The 20,961-nt window shown below is 42.5% G+C and overlaps 1 protein-coding gene across 1 annotated transcript in view; it reads left to right on the plus strand.

The window, feature by feature from the left end:
• IRS2 (insulin receptor substrate 2) overlaps positions 1–20,380 on the plus strand; it is a 32,854-nt gene extending 12,474 nt beyond the window's left edge. The window contains exon 2 of the mRNA XM_064361878.1: positions 17,900–20,380. Within this exon, the coding sequence (XP_064217948.1) occupies positions 17,900–17,904 (5 nt within the window). The 3' untranslated portion in view covers positions 17,905–20,380. The remainder of the gene's footprint in view (positions 1–17,899) is intronic.
• Positions 20,381–20,961: the final 581 nt, after the last annotated feature.

Below are 20,961 nucleotides of genomic sequence, written 5' to 3' on the forward strand. Positions count from 1 at the left end.
GATAAATAGTTTTCATACAAATTTAAGTTCACAGGAGCTGCCGCCTTTCTAATGACGTGGCTGTAACCTCACTTTCAAAAACAGAAAGAAACACTTTAGCAAACACATAAAAATTCCTGATACTCACACTTTAAAAAATATAATAGGCAAATCCACGGCCTGGAGCTCTTGTGGGCAGCGCAGTGTTGATTTCTGTGAGCTGTCGGGCCCTGAGCAGCAGGAGAGAGCCCTCCTTCCTGGCCAGCACCCCCAGCAGTGAGCCCCGTGACCCACCAGACGGCAGCTGAGATTGGAGACCTGGCAGGATGAGCAAAGCAGGAAAGCATTTTGCTATCGGGGTGAATGACCTCCTTCCCGGTTAAGAAGGAAGCCAAGCTCAGAGCACCCTGTCTTGCAGTGATGGGTTTGTTGAACACTCACCAAGTTAGCCAGAAAAACTGATCCAAACGTGGGGTATGGGGGTGTTCATGAATAGGCCAGAAGCCTTTTCTCCAGTGAGGTTTGGGTCCCTCTGCAAACTTTCGGCTTCTGCATGGGACCTGGGAAGAGCATGCACCTGCATTGCTCCACGCTTCGAAGCTACCAAAATAGGGACTGAAGTCAGGGACCGTTTGACCCCGTGAACTCCCGGGTCTGCGGTAGAAGCCACTCCTGATCCCATCATCTCAATGGCCACCCTCACCCATGACTGCCCTGCCCTGCCTTGGCCCAGCGCATGCTGGGTGGGGCTCTCTGCCCTCCTTTCTTTGTTCGGGACTTCCCATCCCCAGATGGATGGATAAATAAGGGGAATTGTGAAGCAGGGAGAAAAGTTTTGGAAATAGGCCAGAATTTCCTTACTAAATTTAAAAACCATGCACATAATCCTTTAGAAACTCCAGGCAATGAGCAGGATTAAGCAAGTCATGGATTAGAGTATATCGAGCAGCTTGTTTTGGTTGGAAGAAGTCAGAAATGGAGGTACTGGGACCCTCGTGTACTGTGCGCACTGCGGGGCTTCTGAACTTCCTAGACAGCAGACATTCCTGGAAAAGGAGAGTCTGTGGTCAGTTTCTTATTCCACAACTTGGGTGCATTTCTAAAAAATAAATTACTAAAGTGCTTTGCTTCAGTTTTATTCTGGTATGCTAGTAGGTATTCACCTTTCATTGTCTTCCTGCATAAAAGTGACCTAAAATAACATTTTACATATGCAAATGAAACAGAAAACACATCCACAAGCAACCCATACCTTCTTCCAGTTCTGTATATCAGAGGAGTATGCTGAAACTTGTTTAAATAACTTTTGTTATGTTGTCAAGTAGACATCTACTCAATTTATAGTTCAAATGAAAGTATATTTGGGTTTGCTTTAGCAAAATGTATTAGTTGCAAAAGTACCAAATCTTTTTTTCTCTTTTAAAGTGTTCTAAATCCAGGATTGTACATTTATTTTAATTGCAGTCAGTTTCAGAAAACTGGCTTTAATTTAGCTGGCTGAGAAAGCAAAAGAGAAAAAATTAAAACTTTAATAATGAACTGTATGGAAATGCTAGATACAAAAGTTACACAAAATCCTTTTAAATGTAAACATCAATGAATTTGTAGACATCATTGAGATTATTTGTTTCAAGAAATTTTTTAGATGAGAAGTTTTTCCTGAAGGTTTTGTAGCTTCCAAACATACGGGCATTTTGGTGTTTAGGGACAGACTAAAAAGTTTCAGTGGTGTAGCAGAAAGGATGCACCTTGGTTCGTTTTGCCATCTTACTATTATTTGCAGCTTAGTTTATCTCTGTTCCTAGTTCCAGGTGAAATGATCACTGCAATAAAATGTCCAAGTTTTCCCAGCAGGAAGCATTTAAGTTCCTAGAACAAGTCTGGGTGATATGCATTCATTTGTGTGAGTGCTGGTTCGTCCAGGTCATCTGGACTGTTTAGAATTCATTGGGTCTGCAGCCATTACCAAAAGGCAGAACACTGTTGATGTTTTAAGCCAATCAGTGTATTGAGAGTTCAGCGTGTGTCAGCGCAAGAGTAGATGTCCTGGGAGATGCAGAAGAAACGCGAAGCCGGGCCTCTGTCCCCAGGTGCCTTCAGAGTCAACTTGGCAGCGTTCCACCGAGCGCCATGTTCTGGGCAGCCCCTCTGATCCTTTTCATCAGTGTCCACCCTGCAGGCAGTCTTGGCTGAGCACAGAGAATGGGGTGTTTCATGGGATGTCTCTGCTGCGACTGTGGATGTCCTTGCTGGAGCACTCACAGTACTGGTCCCATTCATAGCTGGGACCCCTCAGATGTTTCACTCCTTCACCCCTGCGCCAGCCTAGGGTGCATCAGATGAGATGGTGTTTGTGAGTTTTCTTCTCTGAAAAATAGTAGCTCTGATTCTGCTGCTATCCTGATTCCTAGATGTTAGCTTGTCCTGAGCTCTTGGCCTTGCCTCCAAGCTCTCTTGGTATTTCATTCTGTGCTCAGTCTTTGTCATAAATGGTAGTGTTCCAGAATTTTCCCCATTGTTGGGTTTCTGGGCTCCTTTTCCTACTCCTCCTGATTCTTTTCTGCTTATCCTCAATGATGGCGTAACAAAGATGCCCCACTTTCCTTCTTGGAAAAGGAAATAGTTCTCTGAACGCACGCCTTCTCTTCATAACCTTTCCCTCGGCTTTCCTAGATGCACACGCAAGAAAGCTCATGTCTAAAAGGTGTTCAGTTCAGCTACTTGCATGCCACTGTAAACACAACCCATTAGAGGTTAGATATCAGCCACAAATACGTATATCATCCTAGGTTTTTTAACGTTATGCTTCAGAGTTGCTTTACAAATGGTCATTGTCATAGTAACTTCCAGATAAGGTTGTATTTTCTGAAGTCTCACCTCCAGCAGATGTGCAATCCATAAGTGGACCTGAAGCCTGTGTTAAGAGTATTGACCCTGTGCTTTCTGGAGGCATCCCTGGCCTGTCCAGGAAAGCCCCCTCCCTTCTGCCAGCCACAACCCCTGCGTTCAAAGGGCTACTTCCTACTTTTGCCCCACCCCGCCTTCCCTGGTGTTGGCCAATGTAGGTGAAAGAAGGAAGTCCCATTGGGTTAGGAAGCTCCAAGTCACCCATCCGTGAGGCTGATGGGGAAGTTGGTCACAGGTGAGTCCCCTGCCATTCTCACCTTTTGCCACCTTTTATGGTTCTTTTCAGAAAACAAACAAAAAAAACCAATAGGAACTTTACTTATTGGGTGCTAGAGAAAGATGTAAAGTTGGGAGCAGAAAGGACAGTGGCAAAAATGATGAGATGTCCCTTTAATTTTTAAATTCATCCAAACCGTTCAATTTCTGCATTTTTTTCCATTACAAAGATGACAACTGTTACAGATAGAATACTTCAAAAAAATCTTCATCCATTTGAGCAATATTAAAGGATAGACTAGCGAGATACAGAATTGCTTTTTCAAGCTAAAAAGAACAACAGAAAGTGGGCGAGTCTTCAGTGGACCGTCTGCCTTTGAAACCTAGGAAGTAAACTTAATTCTGATGTGCATTTAGGACATGAAGCATTGCAGGTGGTGAAATGCTCTAGAAATGAAGCAGAGAAGGGAGAGGGAGAAGAGAACATTTGAGCCAAGCAACCTGAAGGAGCGGGGAAGCCAGTCTTATGGATGTTAAGGGGAGAATCGAAGTAGGCAAAGAGGATGAACAGCAGTGCAGAGGCTCCGGGCCAGCAGGTTGCTCAGAATGTTCCAGAACAGGAAGGAGGCCAGTGTGGCTGGTGTGGAGAGCTAAGGCTCAAAGGAGAAGGTGAAGAGAAGGAGACAGTAAGGGACCAGGAAGGATGGAGCCTGTTCAGCCATGCTACTGACCTTAGTTCACGTGTCACACAGAGTGAGGGTGATAGACTCCTTGTAAACAATATACAGAGCTTTTATTTTTTATTTTATTATTTTTTTGTTGCATTTTAGGTTTTGGGGTACATGTGAAGAACATGCAAGATTGTTGCATAGGTACACACATGGCAGTGTGACTTGCTGCCTTCCTCCCCATCACCTATATCTTGCATTTTTCCCCATGCTATCTCTCCCCAGTTCCCCACCCCCTGCTGTCCCTCCCCTGTTTCCCCTGGACAGACCCCAGTGTGTGATGCTCCCCTCCCTGTGTCCATGTGTTCTCATTGTTCAACACCCACCTATGAGTGAGAACATGCGGTGTTTGATTTTCTGTTCTTGTGTCAGTTTGCTGAGAATGATGGTTTCCAGGTTCATCTATGTCCCTACAAAGGATACAAACTCATCATTTTTTATGGCTGCATAGAATTCCATGGTGTATATGTGCCACATTTTCACTGTCCAGTCTATTATCGATGGGCATTTGGGTTGGTTCCAGGTCTTTGCTATTGTAAACTGTGCTGCAATGAACATTCGTGTGCATGTGTCCTTATAGTAGAATGACCTATAATCCTTTGGATATATAGCCAGTAATGGGATTGCTGGGTCAAATGGGATTCCTCTTTGAGGAATTGCCACACTGTCTTTCACAATGGTTGAACTAGTTTACACTCCCACCAACAGTGTAACAGTGTTCCTATTTCTCCACATCCTCTCCAGCATCTGTTGTCTCCAGGTTTTTTAATGATCACCATTCTAACTGGCGTGAGATGGTATCTCAATGTAGTTTTGATTTGCATTTCTCTAATGACCAGTGATGATGAGCATTTTTTCATATGTTTGTTGGCCTCATGTATGTCTTCTTTTGTAAAGTGTCTGTTCATATCCTTTGCCCACTTTTGAATGGGCTTCTTTGTTTTTTTCTTGTAAATCTGTTTTAGTTCTTTGTAGATTCTGGATATCAGCCCTTTATCAGATGGATAGGTTTCAAAAATTTTTTCCCATTCTTTTGGTTGCCGATTCACTCTAATGACTGTTTCTTTTGCTGTGCAGAAGCTGTGGAGTTTGATTAGAGCCCATTTGTCTATTTTGGCTTTTGTTGCCAATGCTTTTGGTGTTTTGGTCATGAAGTCCTTGCCTATGCCTATGTCCTGAATGGTTTTGCCTAGATTTTCTTCTAGGGTTTTCATGGTGTTAGGTCTTATGTTTAAGTCTTTGATCCATCAGGAGTTAATTTTAGTGTAAGGTGTCAGGAAGGGGTTCAGTTTCTGCTTTCTGCACATGGCTAGCCAGTTTTCCCAACACCATTTATTAAACAGGGAATCTTTTCCCCATTGCTTGTTTTTGTCAGGTTGGTCAAAGATCAGATGGTTGTAGATGTGTGGTGTTGCCTCCAAGGCCTCTGTTCTGTTCCATTGGTCTATATCTCTGTTTTGGTACCAGTACCATGCTGTTTTGATTACTGTAGCCTTGTAGTATAGTTTGAAGTCCAGTAGTGTGATGCCTCCGGCTTTGTTCTTTTTGCTTAGAATTGACTTGGCTATGTGGGCTCTCTTTTGGTTCCATATGAAGTTTAAGGTGTTTTTTTCCGGTTCTGTGAAGAAGATCATTGGTAGCTTGATGGGGATAGTGTTGAATCTGTAAATTACTTTGGCAGTATGGCCATTTTCACAATATTGATTCTTCCTAACCATGAACGTCGAATGTTTCTCCATCTGTTTGTGTCCTCTCTTATTTCATTGAGCAGTGGTTTGTAGTTCTCCTTGAAGAGGTCCTTTACGTTCCTTGTTAGTTGTATTCCTAGGTATTTTATTCTTTTTGTAGCAATTGTGAATGGCAGTTCGGTCTTGATTTGGCTCTCTTTAAGTCTGTTATTGGTGTATAGGAATGCTTATGAGTTTTGCACATTGATTTTGTATCCTCAGACTTTTCTGAAGTTGCTTATCAGTTTCAGGAGATTTTGGGCTGAGACGATGGGGTCTTCTAAATATACAATCATGTCGTCTGTAAATAGAGACAATTTGATTTCCTCCTTTCCTATTTGAATAGCCTTTATTTCTTTTTCTTACCTGATTGCTCTGGCTAGAACTTCTGATACTATATTGAATAGGAGTGGTGAGAGAGGCCATCCTTGTCTAGTGCCAGATTTCAAAGGGAATGCTTCCAGTTTTTGCCCATTCAGTATGATATTGGCTGTTGGTTTGTTGGAAATGGCTTTTATTATTTTGAGATACGTTCCGTCAATACCTAGTTTATTGAGGGATTTTAGCATAAAGGGCTGTTGAATTTTGTCAAAGGCCTTCTCTGCATCAATTGAGATAATCATGTGGTTTTTGCCTTTGGTTCTGTTTATGTGATGAATTATGTTTATAGACTTGCGTATGTTGAACCAGCCTTGCATCCCTGGAATGAAGCCTACTTGATTGTGATGGATAAGCTTTTTGATGCGCTGTTGCAATTGGTTTGCCAGTATTTTATTGAAGATTTTTGGATCTATGTTCATTATGGATATTGGCCTGAAGTTTTCTTTCCTTGCTGAGTCTCTGCTGGGTTTTGGTATAGGATGATGTTGGTCTCATAAAATGATTTGGGAAGGATTTCCTCTTTTTGGATTGTTTGGAATAGTTTCAGAAGGAATGGTACCAACTCCTCTTTGTATGTCTGGTAGAATTCAGCTGTGAACCTATATGGACCTGGGCTTTTCTTGGGTGTTAGGCTATTAATTCCTGCCTCAACTTCTGCCCTTGTTATTGGTGTATTCAGGGTTTCGGCTTCTTCCTGGTTTAGGCTTGGCAATTCCATCATCATGGGGAATGGCATTCCTGGGTGGTGGTGTTTTCTTGGTAAAGTCTATGTCAACTCAAATTTCTTTCTCAAAAGTATATAAAATTTGACAAGAACTGAAAGTGGTCTAGTAGAATGAAGACACTTCGATGTCCTTGAGATTGGGACCACTGGGACGTGCTTACGGGATAAACAGAAGCACAAGTCAGTAATCACAGAATGGCGTGCCTTATTCTAAAACTTATATTTGTAACACAGTTTATAAGACGTTTAAAAATGGTATTGAACCCTGATAACCTCCGCGTAGGGTTGGATCTTGTTGTTATCCCTGTTTTTTGTTGGAAAATCTGAGGTCTGGAGATGGTAAGCCAGGTGTGTGCCTGCCCCACCGTGGAGCCCAGCTCCTGCTGTTGGAGGAGCTTTCCAGGCTGTAGAGCGAGGAAGTGGTCCTGGCAAGTCTGGCTGCTGCCTGATTCTGCATCTTCTAGTGACACAGAGCCTTCATTTATAAAAAGACAAAATCTTTCCCTCTGACAAACTAAAAGCTGAATCTGCTTATTCGGAACTCTGCCTTGAGGTGGGGCGCCCCTTGCATCACAGTTAACTGTAGGGCTGGCTAACCAGCAGCTTATCAAACAAATCAGTTTCACTTTTCAGCTAATTTAGAAATGAAAATGATAGAAGATAGAAAAAACTGCACAGGAAATGTATTACTTCAATGTATTATTCCATTTGTTTCATGGAGATCCTGGCTTCACAGGAAAGAGCTGAGGGCATGGGTTTTGCTGAGGGCGTAAGAGCTTGGGGAAGGTGAGGGTGCGGTGTATGCAGTTGCCCTCATGTCCTCTTAGCCTGCTGGTGAGGAAAGTGCATGTTTAATAAATGGGCTCCAGCCAACGTGTGCAGTTCTAATAATCGTGGCCTGCATAATGTTAAAAGCGTGGTTGAGCGTTTAGGTCTGTCTTTAGAATTTAGGCACCATTTGACTTGGTTTTCACAAGATACGTAGAAAACTAATTGTGAAGGAGGACCTCATTCTTTAGTTATCTGCTTGAACTGTGTTGCTAGTTATTCCTTCCAAGTAGAAATGGTAAAATGGCTCATCATTCTCTAAGGAAAATGGGGGGAATGACAGTTATTTTATAGGAATTTCATATATATTGGATATCACAAAATCATATAACTGGAAATATTGATATGATCGAGCTGATTTTCCAGGATGGAATATCACTAGTGATGCTCTCCTGGAAGAGAAGGTACTAAGTCTGTACACACAGGATAGAACCATTGTCTATTCAGTGCATATCTGCTTGATCCTGAGTTTTGTCACCTTGGTTACTAACGAGGTGGTTAGAAAGGCACATCTCTCTTAAATCCATTCTTAAAAGCCTTAAAGGACTCAGGCACAGCCTTGGGAAACCTGGACATGTGACTGTGTCAGTCATCACACACAGTCCAACTTCCTTTTGATGTAAGAAATGTTTTATTTATAATTAATTGATAATTTCTCCCCTTCCCAAACTTTCGGCAATTTGGGAAATGGAATCTTTATGTTGCTGGGTATTTTCTTCTTCCACACCTCCTCCTCCTTGCTGAAAAAGAAGGGAGGACAGGAGACGTGTTTGTGGCCACATTCCCAGTGTGGCCTGCCTGGACAGGAGCCAGGCTGCATACTGATCTGCACGGCCTCTGGCCTCTGTCCCTGGGCCTGAGAGGCAGGAGTAAGGGGCCTGTCCTCGCTCTGAGTCCAACTGCTAGTGGCTCAGGGCAGGTCACTGCACCCCACTGGGCCCTCCAGGAGAAGTTGGGGCGCATGTTTCTAGGCTGCCCGCTCATCCAAACCTCCCTCCATGTCCCCGACCAAAGCATTTTGGGGTCTGTGTCCCCTGGTGTGTGAGGCTGCTCCCAGCCCATCAGCATTTGAAAATGTCTACAAGGTCTTTGCCATTTTAGGTTCTGCCGAGGCTGAACAATGTATGTTTCCTCTGATTGGACTTCAGTTTTTGAGTAACTGTATACACACTTGGCATTTTGGCTGAATGGGCATGTGCATTAACAGAATATGACTTGTGCATTGTTTCAGTGCCAGTTGGTCACATGAAGTGGGCAGTGAGAGCCATGGTGGACAAGCTCAGGATATCTACATGCTTGGGGACGAGGAACCCAAGATGTGGATTTCCTCTGTCTCCACATCCCTGAGCAGGCCTGGCTGTCAGCTGCTGCTGTCTTATCTTATTTGCTTCTTTAGTAAATGAACTTTATACAGTTGGTAACTTGGCGCTTTCCATCCTGCATTACTGAAATTTGCATTGCTTCATTTAGATGTAAATCCCTGTCACCTGTGGCAGAGGAGTTTCAATGTTGACCTGGATTTTAGTGCACCTTTTTGTATGGAGCAGAGAGAGGGGAAGTGCTGTCCTCCGACGGCCCGCACCAGGCAGAGCCCAGCCTGCTGATGATGCATTGTGTGTGCTTGGCACGTGTGACATGGCAAGGGATTCATGTCCTCTCTGGGGCAGCTGTCTGCGTGGTGGACATGTGTGGCCCCTTCCCAGGCGTTTTGTCCTGTCCTCTGGGCATGAAGAAAGCAGTTAGGCAAACGCACTCTTTGCAGCTTTAAATGGCCTAGGGTTACCCCCAGAAAAACAATTCTACTTCTGTTCCACTTCTGTCCAATTAAAACGAGTTTATTCATTTTATTCTGCGAGCTGTTTGCCATTGTTTTCGTGCATTCGGCTGCTGTTTATTTGCTGCTTGCACTTGTGGTTGCTCGTGGTATCATTCACAAACACAATTTTGAACGAGGAAGAGCTGTGATGACAAATGCACTGAGAGAGACCACGGCACCACTTCGAAAATTAGCCAGGACAGGAGGGTGGGAGGAGCCTGCCTTTCCCTGGCAGCACAGGGCTGCCTGGTCTTCAGAAGTCTCTAGTTCAGAGCACAACATGTGGTTACACGTATACATTATTTGAAGGTGCACGAAGAAAGCAAAGGGAACCCAACCACAAAATGCCAGCTGTGCTAGTAGCATCCGCTTCTTTATGAATGAAAAAATATATTTTTTGTATTAATTATTTTTATATTTTATACATGAAATCTCATTTGACAGATTCCCTGTGACCCCGCTGGGGAATTCAGGGTGGGAGAGATCGTGTCCCCATTTTCATAAGAGGGAGCAGACTTAGAGATGTCACTGTAGAGATGACACAGCTGGTAAGAGGTGGTTCCTAGATGCCAGCCCTGGGAGTCTGACTCTGGTGTGGCCACAGCACCTTCCACACCTGTATCACGAGAGTCATGGGAATGGCATGTAGTTTAAAGCACAGAGATGGTGGCATGGAGCCATTCCTAAGCTCCCAGGGAAGAGCAGAATGCTTTTGGTGTGGCCGATTGGGAAGAATGTGTACTTTGATCTCTGCAAACACAGCCTGCACTTCAGTGACTAAATAGGAGTTGGACCTTCAACCTTGATTCTACTAGATGGCTCAGTTAAATGCTACGTGGTCATTCTTATGAGGCTTTCAAATTAGATAGTTGGATTTGTCCCCAGAGAGACAAAGCTGAAATCCTATATCACACAGATGTTATGGATCAGGGAAGGGGGGATATAATTATTTAAACTTCTGAAGTAGAAAAAAAGGTCCAGTTGAAATGATATATAACAACAGGCTATTTGGAGATGGATGTATTTTGAATAACCAATTATTCTATGTTCCCTTAATTTGGTAGCAAAAATATAATAGTTAGATTTTATAGTTTCAGATACAAACAATATAAACATTTTTATGGTGTACATAAAATTTTTTAAGTTAGTAAAAAACCATACGCACAAGTGTGTGGTAAATCTGAGGAAAGAATTACATCGTTCATTGGCTATTTGCAATTTTAATGTGCATTATATCACTTGGCCCAAATAGTCTTAGGGCCGAATACTCACATTTACATTCTCAAATGACCCAAGAAAGAGGAAAGATTTGGACCCTTTATGAATTGCAGATCTCACATGTAAACCTTTACTTCTGTTGCAGAAAGAATGCTAGTGGAGGATGTATTCAGCAATGATTAGATTTAGTGAGCACTTTTGTGTTATGCATGAAAAAACAAATAGAACAGCGGTAGCCAAGAGAAATTCATCCCGAAAGTGTGCCGGTTCATCAATGATTTTGTGACTTGCGTCCTCTTTTTCAGTAGGGTCTGTAACAGGATAGTGTGTTTTCAGAAGACAGTATTGCATTTCTAAAGTACGTAAGCTTGCAGATAATTTTTAAAGGGATATCAGTTAGTTTCCCAGTGTAACACCCAGGTGGAAATATATGGTGTTGTTCTGGCAAATTTGCCTGTTTTTCTTCTCATTGTCTTCCTTAGTAAAAGTTACCGTGTTCACGTGCTCTTGAAGGATTGACATTTCTGTGAATGGTCAGGTAGTAAAGAGTTTAGGGTTATTGTTATGCAGTCTCTGTCACAGCTGCTCCACTCTGCTTATGGTGTGAAAGCAGCCATGTATAAATGCACGTGCATGGTTGTGTCCCAATAAAACTTTGTTTGCAGAGACAGGCAAGCCAGATTGGCCTTACTTTACTGACCTCTACCTTAGAGTCACTCTTCAAGTGGACTGGAAAAGGTTTTCTTTTCTCCTGAGTCTCACGCAGTTCTAAAGCTTTGTTCTTTTTTAGAAAACTTTATAGAGTATTTCTGCCTGTGAGAAAAGGCATGAACCACATGGGACTTTTACTTCAATTTAATACCTATAAGCTTTACTAAGGACCTGGCCAGCAGGGTGCTGGATGCTGGGGACAGGGAGGTGAGAAGGCAGGGCCTGGGCATCCCCTGGTGAGGAAGTCAGCCCTGGGGAGCATGCCCACATTGACTCGTGTGCGTCGCTGAATCGTGTGAAATGCTAGTGTATTTTTTTATGTCCTTCGAGGAGAGTTTTATAAAGAGGTAGCGGTTTAGTGTGGAAGTTGATTCTCTGGGGCCTCAGGTGACAGTTGAAGGTGTCTCTGCTCCTGCCCCGTCTCACTGTCACCAAAAGGGAGCAGAGAGGAAAGTATTCCGGGAGAAACTGAGGACTCTGCTCTTCCACAGACTGGCAGGGAGGCTTCAGAAAGTTGTTTATGCTTCCTGGTCTGGGTTTCAACTGAAAAGTGTCTAACATTTTATAATTTAAAAGAAAGGGTCCACCCGCAATTCTGGGGACGTTTTGTGTCTCAGGTGTTTGTGCTGGAGAACAGTCAATGTTTCTTCTATGGCCTGGCTGCGCTGGAAGGGCGGTGTGCAACTCTTGCCGTAGACACAAATAGCTCACATCAGGCACATGGCAGGGCTTTTAACAGTAATGCCCAGAAAAGAATTGTTTACATTCTGTGTTTTACAGTTTGCTGTAGACATGCACTGTCTAATACAGGCTCCTGTGCAGGAAACTTTGAATGCATAGAGGGAATCTGAAGTGCCATAGGTAAAAGTAGGTAAAAGTTTGATTGCTCCTAGTTTTGGGTGATTAAGATCAGTCTTATGTGAAAGATTAAACAGGAGTCACAGGGGGAAGATACCTTTTACTAAACCCAGCCTGTGAGACAACTAGGTTGTCTCATCCTATTTTGTTTTGTGTCATTAACATCAAGTTGCAACTTGATATTAGGAATTTTTTTAATAACAAGTATTCAAAATGAAATGATTTTAATTGTCAGTGGAAGTGATGAGCTCACATAAAAGAATGTTGTCAGTCTTTCTCAAGGAGGGCTGGGAGGTAAGTTATTGCCCCTGTTTGTCATGGGGAGCTTATTCTTCCATATTTCCCTTTTATTTTATTTTTTCTAATTTAAAAGAAAAATTCAAGTAATTGTTTTTCTTAGAATCTCTAGGTTTTGTTATCATACTCAACTTTACTTTTTTTCCATATTCTTAGATTGTCTTGCTTTAGTAAAGTCAGGAGATACTAAATTACCAGGTTTATTTTTCTCAGATTTGCTCCTGCAACTGAGAAGTTAATTTTCCCTCATAATTCTGTGTTTAACATAAAAGGCCTAAAATGTACCTGTGTGATATAGTTGAGCTCACAGAAGGGTTAGTTGCTTTCTGAATCACATTTGCTGCTGGATTAGAAATACAGATTTTAAAAAGCGTATCGTTTCATTTTGTCAAGCACGTCAGTATTGGTAACACTCCTAATGCAGCTATGACTGAAAGTGTGAAAGCATCTTTACCTACTCTATGAGTCTGCCCTTTGGGTGGTCCAGTGTTGCTCACCAAAGGCCTGTGAGGCCCCATTTCCCACAGTCGTGCTATGGGGCCCTGTGTGGCGGCCGTAAGCCCCTCTGCAGAGGGAACCTGGGCAGAGCTACCATGACCCAGGTATATTTGGCCCTGGATTTTGAACACTGAAATACGACCTTGGAAGCAAACATGTCCAAACCCAAATTGTCATGAGAAATCATGAAGAAAAAGGATTGGTGAGTCAGACTTGTGTCTGAAATGCTGATTGATTTTATTGGCTGAGCAAATTTATCTTCTTTATTTCGGTTTTTCCCCTTACTTATAACATGTTCTAGGCTGGATACTCACTTCAGTTTTCCATGTTGTGATTGCAGTCATGATGCCCAGCTCCATGTGACCTGTCAGTGTGGGGACATTGTTCCATATATTACAAGGAAGCTTTCAATGACAGTGTTTTTTAGTGATTTGTTTTCTTTTCTTCTTTCTCTCTTTTGGGGCAGTCAAGTTGAGCAGTTTGAAAGTGGAGCTTTTACTGACAGCTCTCTCCTTCATTTGCATTCTGATTGGTCTTTTAAGTGGAAGAGAAAAGGAGTGGAATTACTGCCAGTCTGTAGGGCATTGTGATGAGTGGTACAGGGGACTGTGTCCCATGCATGAATGTCATCGGTCACAAGCAACAGCAGAACGGACATGCAGAGTGGGGACCCTGCACAACAGGTCATATGGAACAACTCTCACCTCTTTGCTAAAAGGGTTTCTGTTCGTTTGTTTAGTTTATTTGCTCAAAAACTCTACATGGTTGTGTCTGTGGATGGATTTCTTTACAAAGCAACATCTAAGGGACAGAGTAATACAGTGTGTCGTTAATTATGGGACAAATTCAATGAGTATCAATAAGTTAACATTTTTTACATACATTGCCTGTAGTAGCAGAATTGGTGTGTGGTGTTCTGTAATTGTGTTCAGGAGCAACACGTAATTCTTACTGTTTTCTTTTTGGTTTTGCCATTACAGCTGATGAACTCAAAAAATGTCTCCCTTCTTAGTGAATATCAGAGTAGAACAGCCATAAAATTAGTAATTCTTCACTTCTGTTAAAATGAACACAGATAATAAAATAAATAAATGTTTGCTGGAATCTCATCTTTAGGAAGGCTAAAGCTTGATCATATTTAAAGGTTGAGGATGTCAGATGATTAGTGTTAGAAAATTGTGTGTTTTTTTCCCTAGTTAGGATGAACCAGGCTGATTTTCAGGGGGAGGGATAACTTAACTTACTTTGAAGGTAAATGAATTTCAAGGCAAAAGTTTACTCTCCTTCCTAGGTTTGAAGCTACAAGAGTGTTTTCCAGCTTCCTTCTTCCTGGGGCAGGGGAGTGCCGTTGATGAGTGGGTGGTTGTCAGGGAGGTGGCAGGTATCGTGCTTCCGTGGTGGCTTCAACCAGGGGCACCAGCGCTTGGTGTTTGGTGTCTGAAAGCTGTGTCTGGACCAGAGACAGCCCTCCTGAGCCACTGCACGTGCTAGCCATTTTAGCTCTACGCCTGTATGTGTGGCACAGATTCTACCACCAGCTCAGTTGGAAAAAGGTATTTGAGACATCAGTTGAGGCAGAAAGCTTCTGTCTTAGGCCTTCTTTCTCTAACAAATGAACAAAAATTATAGTTGGGTTTTCAAAACAGATCCCTTTTTTCCACCGTGCATTCTTAGTGCTTACGCTTCTTAGGTCTCCGTTGTATCCTAATCCTTCTGCGGTGGCTGGCAGGTCGTAGTCATCTGGGTCTAATCTGGGGTGTGCCTTTTCCTTGCTGCCCTTTTGCAGCTCCACAAGGGATTGTTTCTGGTGGTTAATTCTGTCTACATCAGCGAGAGTGTTTCCAAGCATCCTGAAGGGTGGCCCGGAATCAGCCACAGCCTCCTGTGGTAGGGGGATGTCTAAGCAAGCAGGTCTCTGAGAGGCAGGGCACTGAGGGTCAAGAACCACAGGCCTGTGCCTCCTGAGCACACCCAGACCACAGTTCCCCCTTTACCATGAAAGGAGGTGGCCATAGGAAGCGGTTGTATTTTAACCTAACAGGAGACAGGCTAGGTGAGAGACATCCACATGGTGCTTGCCCTGGTGCATGTGTGTGCATGTAGATGTGTGTGCAATGCTGCACAGCTGATGCCCCAGGCCTGGCTCTGAGCAGGTGTTCATCCTGTTTCTAGTCTCCCTTGCCTCAGCTCTCTTGCTTCCTTTGAGTGTGCCGTGAACAGATTCATCTTCCCGTAATAACCCTCCCTCCCTCCCTCCCTCTCTCCCTCCCTCTCTCCCTCCCTCCTTCATTCCTTCCTTCCTCCCTTTCTTTCTCTTTCCCTTCTTCCCTCCCGCTCTCCCTCCCTCCTTCCCTCCCTCTCTCCCTCCCTCCTTCCCTTCCTCCTTACCTTCCTCCCTCCTTTCCCCCTTCCCTCCTTTGCCTTCTCTTCCTTCCCCTCCCCCTTGACCTTTCCTTCCCTTTCCTTCCTTTTCCCTTCCATTCCCTTCCTTTTCCCTTGTCCTTCCCTTTTTTCTTTTCCCTTCCCCCTTTCCTTTCCTTTTTCTTTTCCTTTTTGTCAGCCTTCTTCCTCCAAGTTATCAGTGAGACCCTACACCAGAGTAGATTTTAAAAAGAAAATTGTTGAAAGGTCATTGCATGAATAAATACATGGATGAATTATTTCCTTGCTATTTATCAGCTCTTTGCTTGCATAATGCTGATGCTTAGAAATTAAGGTTTTGATAACTGTATTCTACTTCCAAAAAATAAAATTACACGTTCAACTTAATTAGAGCTCTCAAAGATCTAATGATAAGAGTTGAGTTTCCCAGCGATACAGCAGCCTAAAAAACAATGAAAATGTCAGTGGCCCCATGAATTCACAAATGAAAACGGAAAGTAATTTTTTTCAGCAATAATTTACCCACAATTTAATATGACAAAGTGTTTAAGTTTGAGAAATTGAAGAACTTACTTGTTTAGCTGTTTTCAAGATAACAGACTTAGAGTTAACATGAGATAATTCAGCCATATTTAGCTAATTGTTAGTGTCAAAGTAAAATAAACAATTGATTAGAAATATTTCTGTCAACAGATTTTAGAGTCTCAGTTACCTGCTTTGTGGTGGCCATGGGATTCTTCCCATAATCAGGGCCTCAGGGACAGAATGCAAGCTCATTTTAGGTGAATTACAAGTCAAGGTATATTTTAGCAAATGCCTGTTTTTTTTAGGGGATACAAACAATTAGAGTTTTACTGACGTCTCTTGGGATTGAAAAATCACAACAATAATGAATGAAATAACTGAAAGACGAATCTTTCTTTAGGAGGAAATTAACTCTGTTAAGTTTCATTGGCAGAAGAACATTGTTTACTTTTAAAATGTTTAATGGGCATAAAGCTTTTTAAAAATAATAAGGTAGGTAAGCTGTGGTGGCTCACGCCTGTAATCCCAGTACTTTGGGAGGCCTAAGTGAGTGGATCACCTGAGGTCAGGAGTTCAAGACCAGCTTGGCCAACATGGTGAAACCCTGTCTCTACTAAAAATACGAAAATTAGCTGGGTGTGGTGGCACGCACCTGTAATCCCAGCTACTCTGGAGGCTAAACACAAGAATTGCTCAAACCTGGGTGGCAGAGGTTGCAATGAACCAGTCACGCCACTGCACTCCAGCTTGGGTAACAAAATGAGACTCCGTCTCAAAAATAATAAGAAAAAATAAGATAGAGCAGCACAATCTCAGAATGTCGCATTGTAGGGAATTTTAAAATGTCTACCTTGTACACTGACAAGTATTGTTTCTGTACAAGCTTTTGGGGTTTTCGGGGGCTATGGGATGTAGTGCCCCAAGTTTATAGTGAGACGTGGTTTTAGGGACTCATTCTCAGCTTCAGGGCACACTGGAAGTGTCTCGTTGCGTTCAGTCCTCTGAACTTAAGACGAATAGGAAAGAATTTGATTCACAAAAAAGTAAGTCATGGAGTAAGAGTCTAGGATCAGAATTGTAAATGATTATAGAAGAGTGTCCAGAAATGCAGTTTGTATCAATGCATCTGCACAGGAAGGAAATATACCTGTTTGAGAGCAAAGCAGTGCTCACCATCATGGGGGTGAGTGATGAAAATGAACGGTGTGTCATTTTGGTTAAAAAGCTGAGAAGCTTAGAAGGGAAAAAACAACACGCTGTGAAAGGTCAAAACCTTCCAATTTCTTCTGGTCCTTGAAGAAGGAATATATCAAGTAAAAATAGGCCTAAAACACTGGAAATTGAGAAAAAGTTAAAGAATTTTGCTCCTTCAACCTGGAAGGGAGGAAGCAATTAGATCTGGCCAAGTGTCCTCAGTCCCTGCCCCCTCTGAGCACAGCGAAAGGGTAAATTACTTAAACTGGATCATACGAAAGTTGGGTGGATAAAAATAACCCTTTCCTAATGTTGAGGCTTACGTAACAACATGTGAGGCAGTGCCGGAGCCTTCCAGTGCTGGGCACTTTCAGAAAGGGCATGGATGGTCCAGTCGGAAGCTTTCTGAGGGTAGACGTGTGGAGTTATCAGTTCCTCCACTTTCCTAACGTGATGCACATTTGCAGAATAAACGTGTGTCATGGTTTTTCATCTCTGTGGCCCTGGGAGGAAGGCAGTGGCTTCTGTGTATCTCACACAACACAGGAAGCATAAGGTCTAGGGGGTTAGAGGGGTGATTCTCGGGTCACACAGACACACGGTGCGAACTGCCCCTTCTCTTCTATCATTGGACAGAATGATTCACAAAAGCACGGGTGTTTTTCTAACCTCACTGTATAGACAACTCACCGTGAACCCAACAGCTCTGCTTCTAGGAAAACTCTATCAGAGTTTTCCCACCAAATTCATTTCCGGAAAACAGAATGAACACGGGTTTGCTTCTCAGAGGGCATCTGTTTACGAAAACGACCCAGGTTCTAGCCGCGGGTTAGAGGGGCCTTTTCTGGAACTCTGGAGATTGCTCTGCTCTCCTGAGGGTCTCTGTTGACTTCCCTCCTTTTTTTTTCAGAGTGAAGATCTGTCTGGCTTTGTCACCAGGATGTCACACGTCAGAGAACATCATTCAAAGAAGATACTCAGCATTGTCTCAGCCCAAAGCTGCTTACAGTTTTCTTTTGGACCTGAGTGCTGACTGCGTTTGTAAACACCTGTGGACTCTGTTAGACGAGGCACCAACAAGGCACGGTGACCTGCCTCTCTCCCTTGTTCCCGGATGGGGCATTCATCATTATGCTGTTTGCATTGTGTTTTGTTTTTTAACAAAATTAGCCGAAGAAATTATTCTCAAGAAAATTGGATGTTTTCACTGGCCTTCTGAAATTGTGGCCAGTGTCTTAATTTCTCCTTCTTTTCCTTTTGGCAAAGCAGACGTAACCCTCAGCATGCTAAGAGAGTGCACCCGTACCTATGAAAGTCGTACAATCTGGTATTTACTGGCTTACACTCAAAACGACCACAGTCCTACCTCAGTTCAAGGTAAAGCCGGATTTATGCGGCGGGGGTCCGGCAGGCCCTTCTGTAGTAGCCCCTGCCCTGTGCGTCTGGAGCGCGGTCCTCGGCCTTAGTGAACTGGTTCAAGTAGACAGCTGCTTGTTGGATTCCAGTGCAGGTACCTGCCATGTTTACGTCCACACAGAGCCCAGTGTGGGGCTGACATTTCTCAATGGAAGTGGAATTTGGGATTGGACTTAGAAGACGGATTACTAAATAATAATTATTATATATAACTGAAGCAACCTACTTTTGAAAATCAACTGTATTGGGTGGTGGGGGGTGGGAGGGAAGGGATTTGGGAAGGGGATGACTATCTCTTTTTACCTTTAACAGACTTGTTTAATCTTCTCGATGTAGATGTTGATATAGGTACTTCACATTGCAAACGCCTTTTCTCCTATTTACAAGCTCAGATGTCTCTGCTCTCCTGAATCTTGGGCATGCCTTTCTGTAACCAAAAATCCCTGTAGGCGTGCTGGCAGTTCCAGGGTGGTCCGGGTTTGGCAGATTTAATTAAAAAAAAAAAATCTGTTACCTTTAATATAATGTTATTATGTCAACCAGTGAGGCTGCCCTGAAAAACAACAACAAAAAAAAAAAAAAAAAAAAAAAAGAAAAGAAAGAAACTGATAAAAAGAGGCATTCCAGCCCGTATGTTCTCGATGGAAAAAGAAAAAGAAGAGCAATCTCGCAGTACGTGTTACTTGTCGAAAAATTCCAAACAAGACCACCCGTGTTCTGTGTTTTCAGTATTCCGAAAACAGCAGTGTTGTGGCAGTTCTCGAAGGTGTCGCCTACAGCTGCTGACCTTGACCAGCAGGGCATCCTGCCATTTCCCGCGCCCCCGACGCTCGACCGGAGGGCTGCTGACCTCTCCTCCCGCGGGGGCTTCCCCAGTGCCTGTCTTCTCTGGTAGTCAAGGAGAGGTTACACTAATTCATTGGAGATGTGAGTTGTTGGTTTTGTTTTTCTGTTTTGTTTTGTTTTTAGAAAAAAAATATATAAATATATAGATATATATCACTATAGAATAATGCATTAATAAAATGAGGCTTTTTTAGAGGAAGACCAAAAAATTCAATGTCTTAAAAATATATTTAATGGCAATGCAAAAGTCTTCCTGCTTCCGTGCTGAACTTTAGAACAGAGGATTGTATTGCAAGACAAAGTTGAATGTAAAGTGATCTCCCTGAGCATTTTTAAAGTTTTACTTTTCTGAAATTATACATCACAGCAGCTCATAGGCCATACAGTGTTAGCTGGAAGGTCAGTTTCAATGTATGATCTGCTTTATGAAGATGTAGAAAACATCCTGAAGCTGTATTTAGTTTTGGGAATTGGCATCGATGGGTGTATTTGCTTTGTAACTCCCCCAGGTACGACAGGGACTGAATATGCACCCTGCTGAATGCGGCGTATTGGCGCATAGTTAACTCGCCCTCTATGCTTAGAGTAGTCATGACACTATACAGATGGTTCATGTTCATACTGCAGCTTAAAACAAGCAAAATACACATATGATAATATACTAAATTTTCCTCTATCCTGTACATTTCAAAAAAAAAAAGGCATATGCAATATTTACATTTTTAATTTAGTTTACAGAATGGAACCAAAATGTATAAATGTTATGTTTGCTAAAACTTCACAATGTATATTGGGTCTTTGTACATTTTGCCTGACTTACCTTAAATTTAAAATATTTTTTGCTATATAAACTTTAACGGTTATTAAACAGTGTTTTCTTTTTGGGTACGTATTGTTTCTGGATATCAAGATGTTAAATATATTTCTTGCTATTGTGATATGACAAGAGACTTAACTTATCTTGCTCTGTCTTCCACTGTACACGCTGTATATAGGGGTCAATGTGATGCTGCTGGAGACGAGAATAAACTGGACTAGAATAGTGCATTGTATTTAGTCTGTATTGATCATGGATGCCCTCCTTAATAGCCATATGCAATAAAATAAAGTACATTATTTATGAAATGAATACAGCTTTGAAGATTTTTTTTTTCTGTATGAATTCTCTGTTTAACATAAAGCCAATCTACTTTTAGAGTTTGTGAGTAGGTGAGCAAATACTAGACTTCTAAAAGTACTTTGATACCTTTTAATTTTAAAACTTTTATTCTAGAAGCCAGTTAATACCTGCCACATAGCAACATTTATGAAAAACAAATGTGTTAAAACAACAAAAAAAGATCATTTTGATTTACTCTATACGACATAGAGTCTTTATGACGTGCTGGATACTGTTCTAAATGTATTACAAATATTAACTTCACCATAGCTCGTGACAACCTTAGGAGGTAAGAATTGCCATCCTCATTTTACAGAGGAGGAGCCTGAGATTAAAAAGCTCAGAGACTTGTCTGCGGGCACACAGTCCATGAGTGATAGAACCAGGACCGGAATCTGCCTATGCACCTCTGCTCAGTGCTGTACACACAGAAGAAGATGGACCACTGTGTACATCAAGGATGCCCCCTCCGTGATGTGTACACAGAAGATGTACCGATGCGTACATCAAGGAGTCTGTCTCCATCATGTGCACACAAAAGAAGATACAAC

The sequence above is a fragment of the Aotus nancymaae genome, unplaced genomic scaffold, assembly GCF_030222135.1.
Source record: "Aotus nancymaae isolate 86718 unplaced genomic scaffold, 86718_ANA_hifiasm-v0.15.2.pri h1tg000044l, whole genome shotgun sequence".
Classification (NCBI taxonomy): Eukaryota; Metazoa; Chordata; class Mammalia; order Primates; family Aotidae; genus Aotus; species Aotus nancymaae.